Raw genomic sequence first — 13780 nt, 5'->3', positions numbered from 1 at the left:
CATGTAGGTCTAGTAGTCATTATTTTGGCTACTTTAAAATAAACACAATAACTGTAAAATATGTACCATTCATAATTAATCATGTGTTAAGTTCATTTGCTTTGGACTGGAAGAACACAGCTGTAATTATTGTCATGCGGCACTGACATCACTAGGCAGTCTGGCTGAAAATCTTTAGGAAATGCTACTATACATTGTGTATGCAACAGTTAATTATTAAACTAAAACATCTTGGGTACAATGAGAGATGCAAGCAGCTTAATCTACTTAAGCTTCGGTAGCAAACAGAAGATTCAGAGGTGAAATGATCTAAATACCTACTTTGAGAGAAGATTCCCTGATAATAGTTTAATCTAGTAAACAAAGACTTCAGATCCAACAACTAGAACCTGAATCTAGGTAAAAGACTAGAAAGAAGAGAAATGATTTACAGTGGGGTACAGTTTAATTACTGAAACATCTAACAGATGTAGGACACTCTCAATCAGTTGAAGTTTTTACATTAAGAGTACATGTATGTCTAAAACATATCCTTCAGTTCAACCAGAAGTTTAATGTATGCACCAGTTGTTTTAATACATGTACCAATTGTAGGGCCTACATTATTAAACTGGGCCTAAGACTAAAATCATGCTGATCTGTTCTGGTTTCAAAATATTTTAATCTCCGAAGTTTTAAAATACATAGCAAAGAGATTTGGTGCCTATGTATTACTTATTTATAGTCTGTAATTTTTTATATCAAGCAAGACAAAATAAATCATGGGGGGGCTGGGGGTTTTTTGTTTTTTAAACAAAGTTTATCTTTTTCTACGAAATGACAGAAGGAATTGCAGATCAATGACAAATAGATTTGGAAATAGCAGGGACAGCCAAAATGAGCTTGTTTGCAACTCTTTCAGGGCAGGAAGCTACAGGTAGGAATGTACTGTATTGTAGATTTTATTAAGTCCCCACAGAATTTCACTAATCCCTCCATCCCAGCCCTATAAAGAACATGTACTTTGCCACTGTATCCATGAAGTTCATAATAGAAGACAGCATAAATTCAGCCACATATAAAATTCACAATACAACATGGTGGAAGCAGGCTCTCCTGTTTGCTGTATCTCCCCCCATTAATCTGTTATATATCATGAGAACAATATACAAACATTTTGGTAGCAATGAATAGTGCTCAGAGTAAGTGATGAGACTGTGACTAGAAATTTGACTTCGCTCCTTCTCCAAAATTGTATATCAACATGTAGCACCTCTCCCCGCTCCCTCATTTTTTTTTCCCCCTCTTGAAATCATATAGACTGATTAACCAGTTTGGAAACCTGTTTTTATGGGATTAAGCTAAAACAAGATAAACCCTTCTTAAACGAAAATAAATCTACCCACACAAAATGATTCAATTAAACTGGTTAAAAATATACCTGTAGTTCAATTAGTGAAATCTGTGTAGTCGGGATCAAATTCCGCCTACCACATTATCCCCTGCTAAACTACTGACCACTGTCCCTTGTTTGGCTTGAAAACAACTTGGCAGAACATCTTGAGTTTCTTCCTGCTCTGAAGAATATGTTAAAAGCAATAAAAGTGCCAGCTCCAGCTGCTCTTCTTCCTACAACCAGGTTACATGTATCCTTTGCTCCTCCATACATACGTACTAGATTTGAGGACCTGCTCCTACATACGCAATGCTACCTTCCCAAACAGGTCAAAGGCCCTTAACTTCTCTCTCTCCATGAATTGACAGGGAGTAAAATCTCCTTGCACTCTTTGTCCTACCTTTCTCACATTTGGGCACCTCATGCTGTCCATGCCTGTACTCAGACTGATTTCTTTAGCAGCAAAAATAGAGAATTGAATACTTGTGAGCTTATACTTTCAGAGAGGAGATTTCTTAGACATTAGAAACCATCAGCTCTTTTTTGATTAAACTTTAGAGTGCCAGTCCTTCCCTCTGTACTAGGGTCAGAAAAAATGGTCTTTAACCTCATGAACAAATTCAAATCCAAAACAAACCAACAAAAAAACTTTTTCCTAATCTGCCAAAGTTCTATATTTTGAACTAAAGGGGTTAGATGTCACCAACTCACCCTTCTCTAAACTCACCCATGCCCAACTGTACTTCCCACTGTGCTGCTGGAGAGATGCTGTTAAAAAACTAAACAAAATAACAACAATAACAAGTAATAAATACCTATCATAAAGTATTAGTTGCTTAAAAAAATAAAGAATGGGCAATATAACTCGTAGGGCATGATCCCAGTAGTTCTACACTACCTGTTGCTACTATCTAGAAATAATTTTCAGTGGAAAAGTGGAAAAATCCTTGCAAAACAAAATCACAGAAAGGAATGATAGTATTCCTGATAGGTATATGAACAAAAGCAATATGATTTATAATATTAATAAGTCTTTTACATACACTGCCTCTAAGATTGAAATGAAGTTGATAGAAATTACATAAAAAGTAAAGAGCAAAGGTCACTACACTAAGCTAAATATGGCAGCATTGTACCAATATCTAGAATCTAGCTACAGGAGAATATGAGAACATATGAACCATCCCAGGGACCTATGCCAGATTTATCTGATGGCCACCTACAAGTTTATCAGGGGTGACCACCAGCATCTGGGGGAACGTTTGTTCACCAGAGTGCCCCAAGGGATGACGAGGTCGAATGGTCACAAACTACTTCAAGATCGTTTCAGGCTGGACATAAGGAAGAACTTCTTTACTGTCCGAGCCCCCAAGGTCTGGAACAGCCTGCCACCGGAGGTGGTTCAAGCGCCTTCACTGAACACCTTCAAGATGAAACTGGATGCTTATCTTGTTGGGATCCTATGACCCCAGCTGACTTCCTGCCCTTTGGGCGGGGGGCTGGACTCGATGATTTTCCGAGGTCCCTTCCAGTCCTGATGCCTATGAAAAGTCTATGAAAATCTATGAAAATCACAGTGGAAGTAAATCAAATCTTGACCAGACACTATATGCTAATTATTAAAAACAGCAAAACTAAAACTTGATAGTTTCTAAAAATTACAGCTTCTGAAAACAACGCTGCTTGCAAAGTTTAATTATTTTTGTTTATTAAAAAACCCCACAAAGTTTGCTGATAAATTTAATAGATATTGGACATTGTTAAGTCCTGAGAGAATTACACTTACTGGAATGAATTTACTTAAAATTTATACTTAACCTTGATTGCTGGGTTTTTGGTTGTAGCCATGTTGGAAAGGTGATTGTGCCTAAAAGCTTGCAAATAACTTTGTTCCAACTACTCAGTTGGTCTAATAAAAGATATCACATCTACCCAAAGAACCTTGCCTACTTAACCTTGAAATCTTTCTGTCAGTAAGTGATCCTGTTTGCAAACTGAAGTGTTCTGTGTTGTACAGATGCTTCTGTTATCATGTAAAAATGCCAGCTTGCCACTTCGCAAAATTCCTTCTCATTTACACTCAAATTTTGCTTCAACTGAAATCATCAGCTGTTGTGAGACTAACTTCAAAGATACTATTACTATTTTTTTATCACATACAACAGGCATCTTTTTTCAGAAATCACCTGCTGGAAATTGGAATATGCATTATATGTAAGGAAATAGGGTAACAGCAGTTTCTGCTGCTCATGGAGCAAGAGCAAAAGTAAAAGTCTGCATGCAATCCACGCGGAGCAGAACAGTGAGCAGGCTTGATTCCCTAGCTGTTGCTATTCAGTTGCTTAATTTTCATTCTACCTTTCAAAATCAAGGTGCGTACCTGTCATCTTCTAGGGCGTGCTGTATGAAAGAACGCAGTATTTGGAATTTAAAGGTTTCCTTTGCTGCCATATTTTGAACAAGGTTATCCTAACTTTCACATCCAGCTGTGTTACTCTCACTGCATCCACACCAAGTCTTTAATTCCAAAGACATGCATCTTGTATAGTCAACTTTTTTTTTTTTTAAACAACATTTTTTCACTTCTTGGCATTTGGCTTTCTCCAAATTCCACTTATTGTATAAAATTAAGTCAAGATTGATTATGGCAATTTATTTAGTAGCTCTAATATGTTGGAGAGCGAGATGGCAAAAAGGAAATAAAAAGGTCCTTCATATGACTAAACTGGTGGTCATTATTTAATACAACATCATACCATTTGATTAAAAAAGAGAAGGGATATTTTGTGCAATAGAAACCCTATTTTTACATTATTTGGTAACATCACGGGAACTGTGAAAATATTTATTCTTTGATTAGGTTCCCAGAGACAGCAATATTTACAAGGGTTATCTAGCAGTCATAAAATTAGGGTGTTAATAGTGACAGGCATTTTTTTCCTTTGTGATATTTTAAACAAAGAGAGCATTAATAACTATAACGATCAGACATCTGAGTCATCACTCAAGCCAGACGCCACTCATCCATTATATCAAAACTATCCTGTGCTGTACAAACCCTTTGAACCTTTTAAATTAGCCTGGATAAATTCCCTCCTTTCCCAAAAGGATTTCCTATTGTAAACATATGTGCTATCACAAACAAGGCATTTTGAAAAACCATCCTTCCCTTCTACAGATAGATGAGTTTTGTACAGAACATAATCAGCGGAAGAATAACCTCAAAGGTGTTTTGCTCTTTTTCATGTTAAGGAAATCAAAATTCTTCTACTCCCCGCTTTTATAAGTTAATAGTAAAAGACACAGCCTTACAAAATACTTATAAGTCTTTGCTTTCAGACACATTATTTTGAATATACGAACTATGGTTCTGACACATCTTTGTAGGTGGCAAAACCACATTTTATAGCATGTTTTACATGCTCTTAACCGACAAAAGTCTCCACCAACAGGAGCTGCTTTCTAGTCTGAAAAGCTATTGAGCAACAATGACTTTTTCTTTGCTAATTGCCTAACAGAACTAATTGCCAGGCCTAGAAAACAAGATGCAATCTGTTCTAAATGGAATGGCATGTATGAGAATAATGTTGATGTTATGGTTAGAGGAACATTTCTTTCTACAGGAACTCGACATTCTAAACATTTTCCCCTTTATTAAAAAAGCACTTTCTTAGTTTAATGTTTATGAGGCATAAAATGTTCTAGAGAGGCACAGTGTATCCAAACTATCTTCTAACACATTCCATCCAAATAAAAATACAACAAACCATTGTGCAGGACTGTTTGAAGAATAAATAAAAATTCTTCCGCGTACTTTCTTTCACCACAGTTCCACTCAACTGCTTGTGGGGAAATCTGAACACTAGCTGGGAGCTTCTGTCTATAAGTACTATTGGTGTGTCAAAAGCTTTTCCTTCCCTAACTAAACTTATCTTTAAATTACATTCAGATTTCTGTGGTACCATAATAATTTCAATATGGGATGTATTTCAATATTTTGCTAAAGGTTTCTTTTCTATTTCCACTCCTAGTTATTTCAGGTTTAGGGGTTTTTTTCATCCCAGCCTCCATGAAGGACATACTACCCCCCCAATATTCACATGTGAGGTCTTGCAACTTAATAGGGATTATTCTGAACTTCTGTATCTGCAACATCAAGAAATGTATTAAAATGATGTCTTTTAAGATATGTAGCAGATTTTTTTATGGTGCATCAGAAAATGTGTCAAATCAAGGTAGTAATTTGAGACTTAATGGACCAATAAGAGGGCATCACAAAACAGAATGGTTTTAGTTTCCAAGGGACTTGGGAACTTCAAATACATGTACATCCCTGCACTTCAAGTTTCAGAGCCAAATAAAAAAAAACAAAAACACCCCTTAACATCTCTTTACTCTTTAACATCTTCATCAATGATCTGGATTCAGGAGTTAGATATGAACTGGCCAAGTTCACGAATGATACCAAATTATGGGGGAGGGCAGTCACACCACAGGACAGGCTGGGGGTACAGAGCTGTGGCAAGGCACTGTTGATGCCTGCCACTTTAAGGGCCGAGCCAAGCAGTAAGCAGGTGTTTGATTGCAGTGGCCATTTTAGATCCCGGGCTGACTATATAAACAGGGCAGTTTGCCGCTGGCAGTGCAGGCACTAACATTGCCTGGCTGCAAGGCTGCATGTGACATCCTGGAGGTAAGGGCAGGAGCTGTAGGGGATGGTCTGGAGGCTCCTGGTCCTGGGCATGACCTAAAACTGCACCCTGCCGGGAGTGGGTGGGCTGGGGGAGCTCTCAGTGGCACGGGAGCCCCCAGGAAATGCCAGGCCAGTTACCACCCTGGTGAAAGGTGAGTAGGGGTGCCTTAACCCCAGCCTTCACCTTTGGGTGGGCCAAAGACCAACAGAGCAGGGTAGGCCAGGTAAGCTTCTGGAGGCGCCTGAGCCTCCTGCGGGGAGCAACCCTGCAGGGCCAGGCACGCTTCCAGGAGCACCTGAGCCAGGAATGGGGGGACCCCAATCCCTAAGTGCAGGCAGGAGGCGAAAACCCAACTGAGGCACTCTACTGGTCAATGCTGGGGCCAGGACCAAAAGGGTCAAAAGGGCCAGGGACCCACCACGAGGGATGCCCATGATGACCAAAGAAGCTCGGGGTCCCGACTGGCCTGAGATGGGGCCAGGGCTTACGGAAGCCGAAGGTCCCATGATTGGGGGCCACAGCTCATGGGCGAAGGGGACAGTTGAGCCAACTGCCTGAGATGCCATCTGCGAGGCTTGGGCCAAAGTGTAGGGGTGGAACAGAGCCACGGATAGCCCCCCCCCCCCCCAATATCAGGGTGTACAATGGGCAGCCTCCCACCTTAATTAACAACCTAATTAATTACCAACAAGGCGTTGCGGGCAATACAGGTGGGTGGTATGCCCAGAGGCAGGTGGGGAAACTAGCTCTGCGGCTAGTCAGGGGCCCCACTTTGCCACAAGGGCGACTTGGACACACTCTTAAGGTGGGCCAACCAAAACCTGATAGCCTTCGATCCAGAGAAGTGCAAGATGCTGCACCTCAGTAGGAAGAACCCTCAGCATACTTACAGGCTTGGCAGTGCTACACTCAGCACCATGACTGAAAGGGACTTGGGGGTCTTGATTGACCACAAGATGTGTATGAGCCACCAATATGATGCTGTGGCTGGCAAAGCTAACCAAACTCTCGTGCATCCACCGATGCATCTCAAGCAAAACCAGGGAAGTCACCCTCCTGCTTTACTCAACCCTGGTGAGACTGCAGCTGGAGTACTGCATCCAATATTGGGACCCCCCTTTCAGGAAGGATGTGGAGAAGCTTGAGAGTCCAGAGGAGAGCCTCTAGTATGATCCAAGACCTGGAGGGAAGGCCATACGAGGAGAGGCTGAGGGATTTGGGACTTGTCAGTTTGGAGAAGAGAAGGCTCAGGGGGTACTTGGTGGCAGCCTACAATTACATAAGAGGGGTACATCAGAACTTGGGAGAACACTTGTTCACCAGAGGTCCACAAGGGATAACAAGGTGTAATGGCCATAAACTCCAGGAAGGCCAGTTTAGACTGGATATAAGAAAAAAGTTCTTTACAGTGCATGTGTCCAGGGTCTGGAACAAACTCCCCACAGAGGTGGTGCAAGCACCTACTCTGGACTCCTTCAAAAAACAGGTGGATATATTTCTTGCTGGGGTCACTTGATCCCAGCTGACTTCCCACCTATGGCGGGGGAGCTGGACCAGATGATCTCCTGACATCCCTTCCAGCCCCTAATGTCTATGAAATCTAAGAAAAACCCCCAAAAACAAATCTTGGACAAAATGTTTTGTCTTACCTGGCTTTGGTCAAAGCCATGGAAAAGCAGTTTCTCCAGTTTTCTAACTGAAATCATGGACTTCTCTAGGTTCTCCTGGAATCTAGCATAAGCTTGCTAATGTATTTATGGACCAGCCCTGAGTATGAGATTCATGATGCAACCCAAAACATGGATTCAGTATATACTGCAATAGTTTGACACAGATTTAATATAAGACTTTATGAACATGTATGTCCTACAATATATTTTAAAGGTCAGATAGCTTAGATTCTTTTTAAAAGAAATGCGGGCCAAGCGATGATCTTCAAGCGATCATTTGAGATATAGGAATATTCCCCCTCTCATTGTAAACACTTGTTTCTAAGCACTTTCCTTTAGAACCTGAGGAAATCTAGGCCAGAAACCAATCTGAAGGTCATTGCTATTTGCTTCATTAAAATACTGGTATAACTCCAGTGATGAATTATCATATGCTTCTGGTCCACTTCTGGGTCTGCTGCCAAGCACACTGGGGAGGCCCCATGCTCCTGTGGGATGCTCCATCTGCCCCAGCATCACAGAATTCATGAGTCACCAGGGACCTTGAGGTATGTAGAAAAAACATTTAAAGCTATGTCTATGTCTGAATCATCAAATCTCTCCAAACTGATTTGGAGGGTTCTGATTCGATTTGGAGAGATTAAAGGGTCTCCTGATTTAATTTGGATATTTGGCCACTGAATCATGCTGAATCTCCACTAAATTGAATCACGGACTAAAGATTCGCACAGCCCTAGTACTTGTCTGCCTGAAACACCTACAAGAACACGGATCAGACCCAGATTAACAACATCAACACATTGCACAAAATCATCTATTTCATCCTCACCCACAACAACCTTACTGTCAACAGCTGTCACTTCATCCAAACAATGAGCATGACTGTGGCACAAAGATGGCCTCCCAATGTGCCAACCTCTTCTGACCCAGCTTGAAGAAAAATTTGTAGGAAACTGCCATCAAACATGCATTATACCTGAGCTACGTAGATGATATTTTCATCATCTGGATCAAACACCTAGGCTTGCTTATGGACTTCTATCGCAGATAACCCATTGCCACCCTTCTATCAAATTATGTCTGGAATATTCTTACACTAACATCAACTTTCTAGATATAACGATCCATATTTGGGGTGGCACCCTACAAACCACTATATACAGATAACCCATGAACCACCAGTTACATCCACAAAACCAGCAACTATTCCAGACACACCAAATAGATGTAATCTAGTCAGGCCCACAGATACAACAGTACTGGCTCTGAGGATAATACCTGCGACACCTACTTCACCAGCCTGAAAACTGCTTTTACCCGGCAAGGACATTTCAGCCAAGAAACAAGTTTGCATCTTTCAACAAGCCATACAATAACTTACTGATACCAAAAGAAGAACCCCATGGCTAGATCTAGCCCAGAGAGCCACTTCATTTGAGCCACCAGGCTACCAGAAGTAAGGTAGCATGGCGTGCTGCAGAATCCAGAGCCCCTGAGCTCTAGTGGACGTGGTCAGAAGGTAAAACAGGGGTACCACTGCTTTGTTTGTCCTGCAGCTGCCAGTCTCAATGCCGTCTCCACTGGCACTGCATGTAATATAACCCCTTAAAATGGCCTTTTTACAGAATACACGGGGAAAACCATGTTAGTTTAAAGAGTTAATACTCTTCCAAATGTCCAAGGTAAGTAAATTTTACAGATCCTTACCAGCTCTTGAGTATCCTGCATTAATGGCAAAAATGTAGATTCCAAAATAGCAATTTGGTCAGGGCTGAGTTTCTGCCACAGACTAATCAACATAATCACCAGATGGGTGGCACTCTTCAACTTTACGAATGCCTGGAACATATTGGCTTGGTTTTCTTCTGCAGCATCTGCTAAAGCTATTACCTGCAAGAATTACAAACTTCTGTTAGGTATAATTTTACCATACTTGTGCACACAACACTAAAATTGCATTTGGCACACTTTTGTTTTTCTTTAGAAAATCCTGATGAACTCTGTCTTCCATAAACACAAACCACAGAGAGTATTAAATGAGTTATCATTTGTCTGAATTTTTCTTTTGTGCATTCAAGGTAATTTAAAATCCGTATGGTAGTAGGATTAATCTATTACAATCAGTGTAAAGAGGTTTCTATTTAATGCATATTCTATGATAAGGCATTCCCCAGGTTGAGCCCCATCATATAATGTAACACAATATTCCCTCACAAACTGTAAACATTCAGGTTTATACCACACATGATGCTAATCCCTGTATGACCAGCAGCCCTGAAGGACTCATCAAAAGTACTAGACATATTTTATCTCTTTTAAAACAGTTATTTTTAGTTATTTCAGTTAAAGCTGTTATTTTCAGTTATTTCTACATGAAAATAATTACTGCCTTATTATTTTGGTAGGGGGGTGTGTGTGTCTGCATAGTTTGTACCAGTTACTTCAACACTGCACCAATAATGTAGATGTTCTGGCATGTGACCGGTTGATACCATTTTAACATAAGTGGCAGACATGGGACCACACAGATCTTGAAAAGAAAATTCATTTTGTGTTTGCTTGAAATGGTAGCTTAATTTCCTGTAAGCTGGTACGATATTTTATCCTTGTCAGTACTTAGGTAAAAAAAAAAACAAAACCGGAAGCACTGGAAAGAGAACCTGAAAGTACTAAATGTTATTTTATTTATTTTAGATGTGTTACATTAATATAGATACTATTACCTACCTCCTATACATAAAAACATAGAATTACCTTGCAGAATTGCAAGAAAAAACATTATTTGACTTAAGGGGAAGTTATTAAGGGATGTACCCAAATTGTCAGTTTTTTTTTATATAAAATACTGAAACATCTACTAGTCATTATGAACTAGCAATATAGCTTCCCGTTTTGTTTTCTATATACCAGGAACAGATTCTTCCATGCTGTCCACACTAAATGAGTTTTATCTTAAAAATCAGTAGTACCTGGTGGCTTAAAATTGGGCATTTAACCAGAACTTCCCCTGGTCGCCTCTCTGCCAGTAACTCTATGTACTGCCTATTCAAAGCTTGATTTGCAGAAGTTCTGATCATCTGTAGCTACCATTTATATCAACACAAAGCACCACCCTTAACTTCTTTTACCTTGATTTACTCATGTGTAAAATAGGAACATCACCACTATTAAGGAGGACAGGGGTTGGCAAACTTTTAGGAGTAATGGGCTGAATTAACAGAGTTCAGTCAAAAGATGGGGTTTGCAGGCTGTATTACATTGCCTGGCAGGCCAGATTTGACCCAGGGGCCATAGGTTGCCAACCCCTGAAGTACATACTATTAAGTCTTGATTTTATAGACTACTGTATGACACTTATGTGAAAGTCGTATATAATTAGTATAAAAAATAATTTACTATGTAAAGCAAAGGTATGTCAGCTTATTACAGCTCAGCAATCTCTTTAAAAAGGCAAAAATACTATGCGTCTTCACCCTAGAAACAAAGCCAACCAGCTGTTAGCATTTGTTTAAGGAAGCCTATTTTTAAAGTGCAACACTGGCACTAGAGAGGTGTGTTCCCTCCAGATTCCCATGTGCCCAGAAACAAACACAGAGACTTCGAGGAAACAATACATATGAAGTATTTCAAACAAAATGTGTTGATAGCTTTTTTGTTTTACATTTTAGGATTTAAGGTTTTCAAGTAAAAAGGGAACTTAAAGGGTCTCTCTTGAGTCCAAACACTGTATCAACTAAAGCCAAATAGTGAAGCAGAGGCCCACTTAGCTGCACTAAGGAAAAAAGTCCAAGTCATAAAAGGTAGTGTGAAATTAATCCTAAAAAGTGAGAGCTGCCAAACTACGCTCTAAAATTAGTTACAGAAAAGCAGCAGCATTGTAGATATGAATTATATGATGTCAACATGGTCACATAGTTCCTTTACCTTAATAAAGTGGCACTGTTCATGTTGCATATTACATACAGTACAGCCATGACATAGTTGCTAGCCTACAGCAAAAAAATGGGGCAAAAACCATAACAGCATTAGGTCCAGCTCAAATAATTACATGTTCCCTTTGGAAAAAGTCCACTAAGCAAAAGTTAAAAACTGGACAACGGCAAAAGGAATCTGAGAAGCTCCAATAGCTCAGCAGGCCACTTTTAAGAACAGGACATTAATTTTAATGCCTTACCCCTCATCACCAAAGTTTTAGGGTTGCCACCATGCCAGAACTTTCATAACAGTTCTAGCTGCAGCCTCTTTAAGACAAAAAATCTATACATAAACCTCTCTACAGATGACTAGTTTTCCAGCCCAGATTCTACCAGGAAGTAGCTGAAAATGAGAAGAGTCTGCTTATTCCATCTTAGATCCTAATAAGACAATGGACATACTGGGGAAAAAAATAGTGTTTTGTTCAGAAAAAAGATTTAAGATACAGGCTGTCTCATTTCCATATACAACACAAAACCAATGCCAAGACCTACATCCTCTTTCATTGTTACATTACATACACATACATAGAAACATGGAGGTGATTTATGTGATAAATACAACACTATAATAAACAGGATCTGTTATGCACTGAGGACCATATCACCCCAATCTCGTGCGAATAGGTGACTGTCCAATCTGAGAGGACATAGAGGACAACTTGTAGAAAACTGTCCTTCCTCCCCAAGGAGTCTTTCATAGGGACATCACAGCTGTCAAATAAGTCATCTTTCCTGTACAATGTGTTTTGGGGAATCTTGGGAGGATACATTTATTTATGTATTTGTTTATTTATTCACTCAATTTATATGCCACCCTTCCAAACAATGGCTCAGGGCAATTTAGAACAAAACAGAAAACATTAAAAACAAGAAGTGACAAGATGGCTACAGCAATTTAAAAGGGAACGATGTAGCAGGGAGCCAGAGGGGATGCCACAGAAGGCTAAGCTTGCTGTGTGGGGATGGCAGCTGGGCAAAGGCTAGCTACTAGGAAGCAAGCAGGCCAGTGACAACAGGGGTAGATGCTACCAGGCACTGACTATCCTGGAGCTAACTGTGCTGCAGTAAGCAACCCAGGGGAGACCTCTAAGTAGCACAGGAGTAAAGGATGCAAGCAACTGGGTGAAACTTCAGCAAAGGAGGGCAAGCTGGCCACCAATCCAAAGCGGAAACCCCAGTATGTCGCTGCAGAGCCACTTGACAGGAAGGGGTGGGGTTCTGGGGAACATAAGACCAATGCCTGAGACCAAGCAGGCAGTCTGGCCCTGCAGTCTGCAAGGAGAGGACCTCCTGGAGGAGATGGCTGCAGGAGATGGATTGGCAGGCACCTGAGCTATTCCATAGCTGGAAGGAGAGAACTAAGGGGGCTTATGGCAAAGATCCAGAGTGAGGCAGATTTTAGTTTTTAGGTTTAGGACAGCAGTTTCCTGGTATTTATACTAGGATTAAATTAGAAACTGCAGGACTTGGTGGTGGCTGTAGGGGAGGACAACAGCCACAGAGGGGTGGGACACTGGGACAGGCTGCTTCCACTGTACCAGCCCTCGGCCATCTGAGTCCAGGGAAAAGCTAAGTCCCGTGGAAGCAGCCTGGCCTGGATCCAGAGGGCTGATACAGAGGAAGCAGCCAGGCCTGCAATCAAGGATGCAGAGGGCCTGCAGTCAGGGATTCAGACCGGCAGGGCCAGAGGAAGAGCTTAAAGTAACATCTGCGAAGCATGGGCACAGACATGGCTACAGGGAAGAATGGAGGCCTCAGGGTGTTGAGGAAGCTAGCAGGGGTTATTGCTGGGCTCTTGGCCCAGCTTTATGAGCGCTCGTGGTGCTCAGGCCAGGTGCCAGATGATTGGAAGATAGCCAATGTGGTCCCCATCTTTAAAAAAGGGAGGAGGGAGGACCCGGGCAACTATAGGCCCTTCAGTCTTACCTCAATCCTGGGGAAACTCTTTGAGAAGATCATCAAGGAGCACATCTGTGATGGGCCGGCATCGGGGATGATGCTCAAGGGCAACAAGCATGGTTTCATTAGGGGCAGGTCATGTCAGACCAACCTGATTGCCTTTTA

At 41.0% G+C, this 13780-nt stretch overlaps 1 protein-coding gene across 8 annotated transcripts in view; it reads right to left on the bottom strand.

The window, feature by feature from the left end:
* BBS9 (Bardet-Biedl syndrome 9) overlaps positions 1 to 13780 on the bottom strand; it is a 473863-nt gene that overhangs the window by 221304 nt on the left and 238779 nt on the right. For all 8 annotated transcript variants that reach the window (XR_003093361.1, XR_003093362.1, XM_025200564.1 and 5 more), the window contains one exon: positions 9447 to 9629. Coding sequence is in view for 6 of the 8 variants with exons in the window: in XM_025200564.1 (XP_025056349.1) it covers positions 9447 to 9629 (183 nt within the window). In the remaining 2 variants the exon portion in view is untranslated. The remainder of the gene's footprint in view (positions 1 to 9446; positions 9630 to 13780) is intronic.

The sequence above is a fragment of the Alligator sinensis genome, unplaced genomic scaffold (genome assembly GCF_000455745.1).
Source record: "Alligator sinensis unplaced genomic scaffold, ASM45574v1 scaffold86_1, whole genome shotgun sequence".
NCBI lineage: Eukaryota > Metazoa > Chordata > Crocodylia > Alligatoridae > Alligator > Alligator sinensis.
The sequence above is the reverse complement of the archived record's forward strand: the minus strand, read 5'-3'. Positions and strand labels throughout refer to the sequence as shown.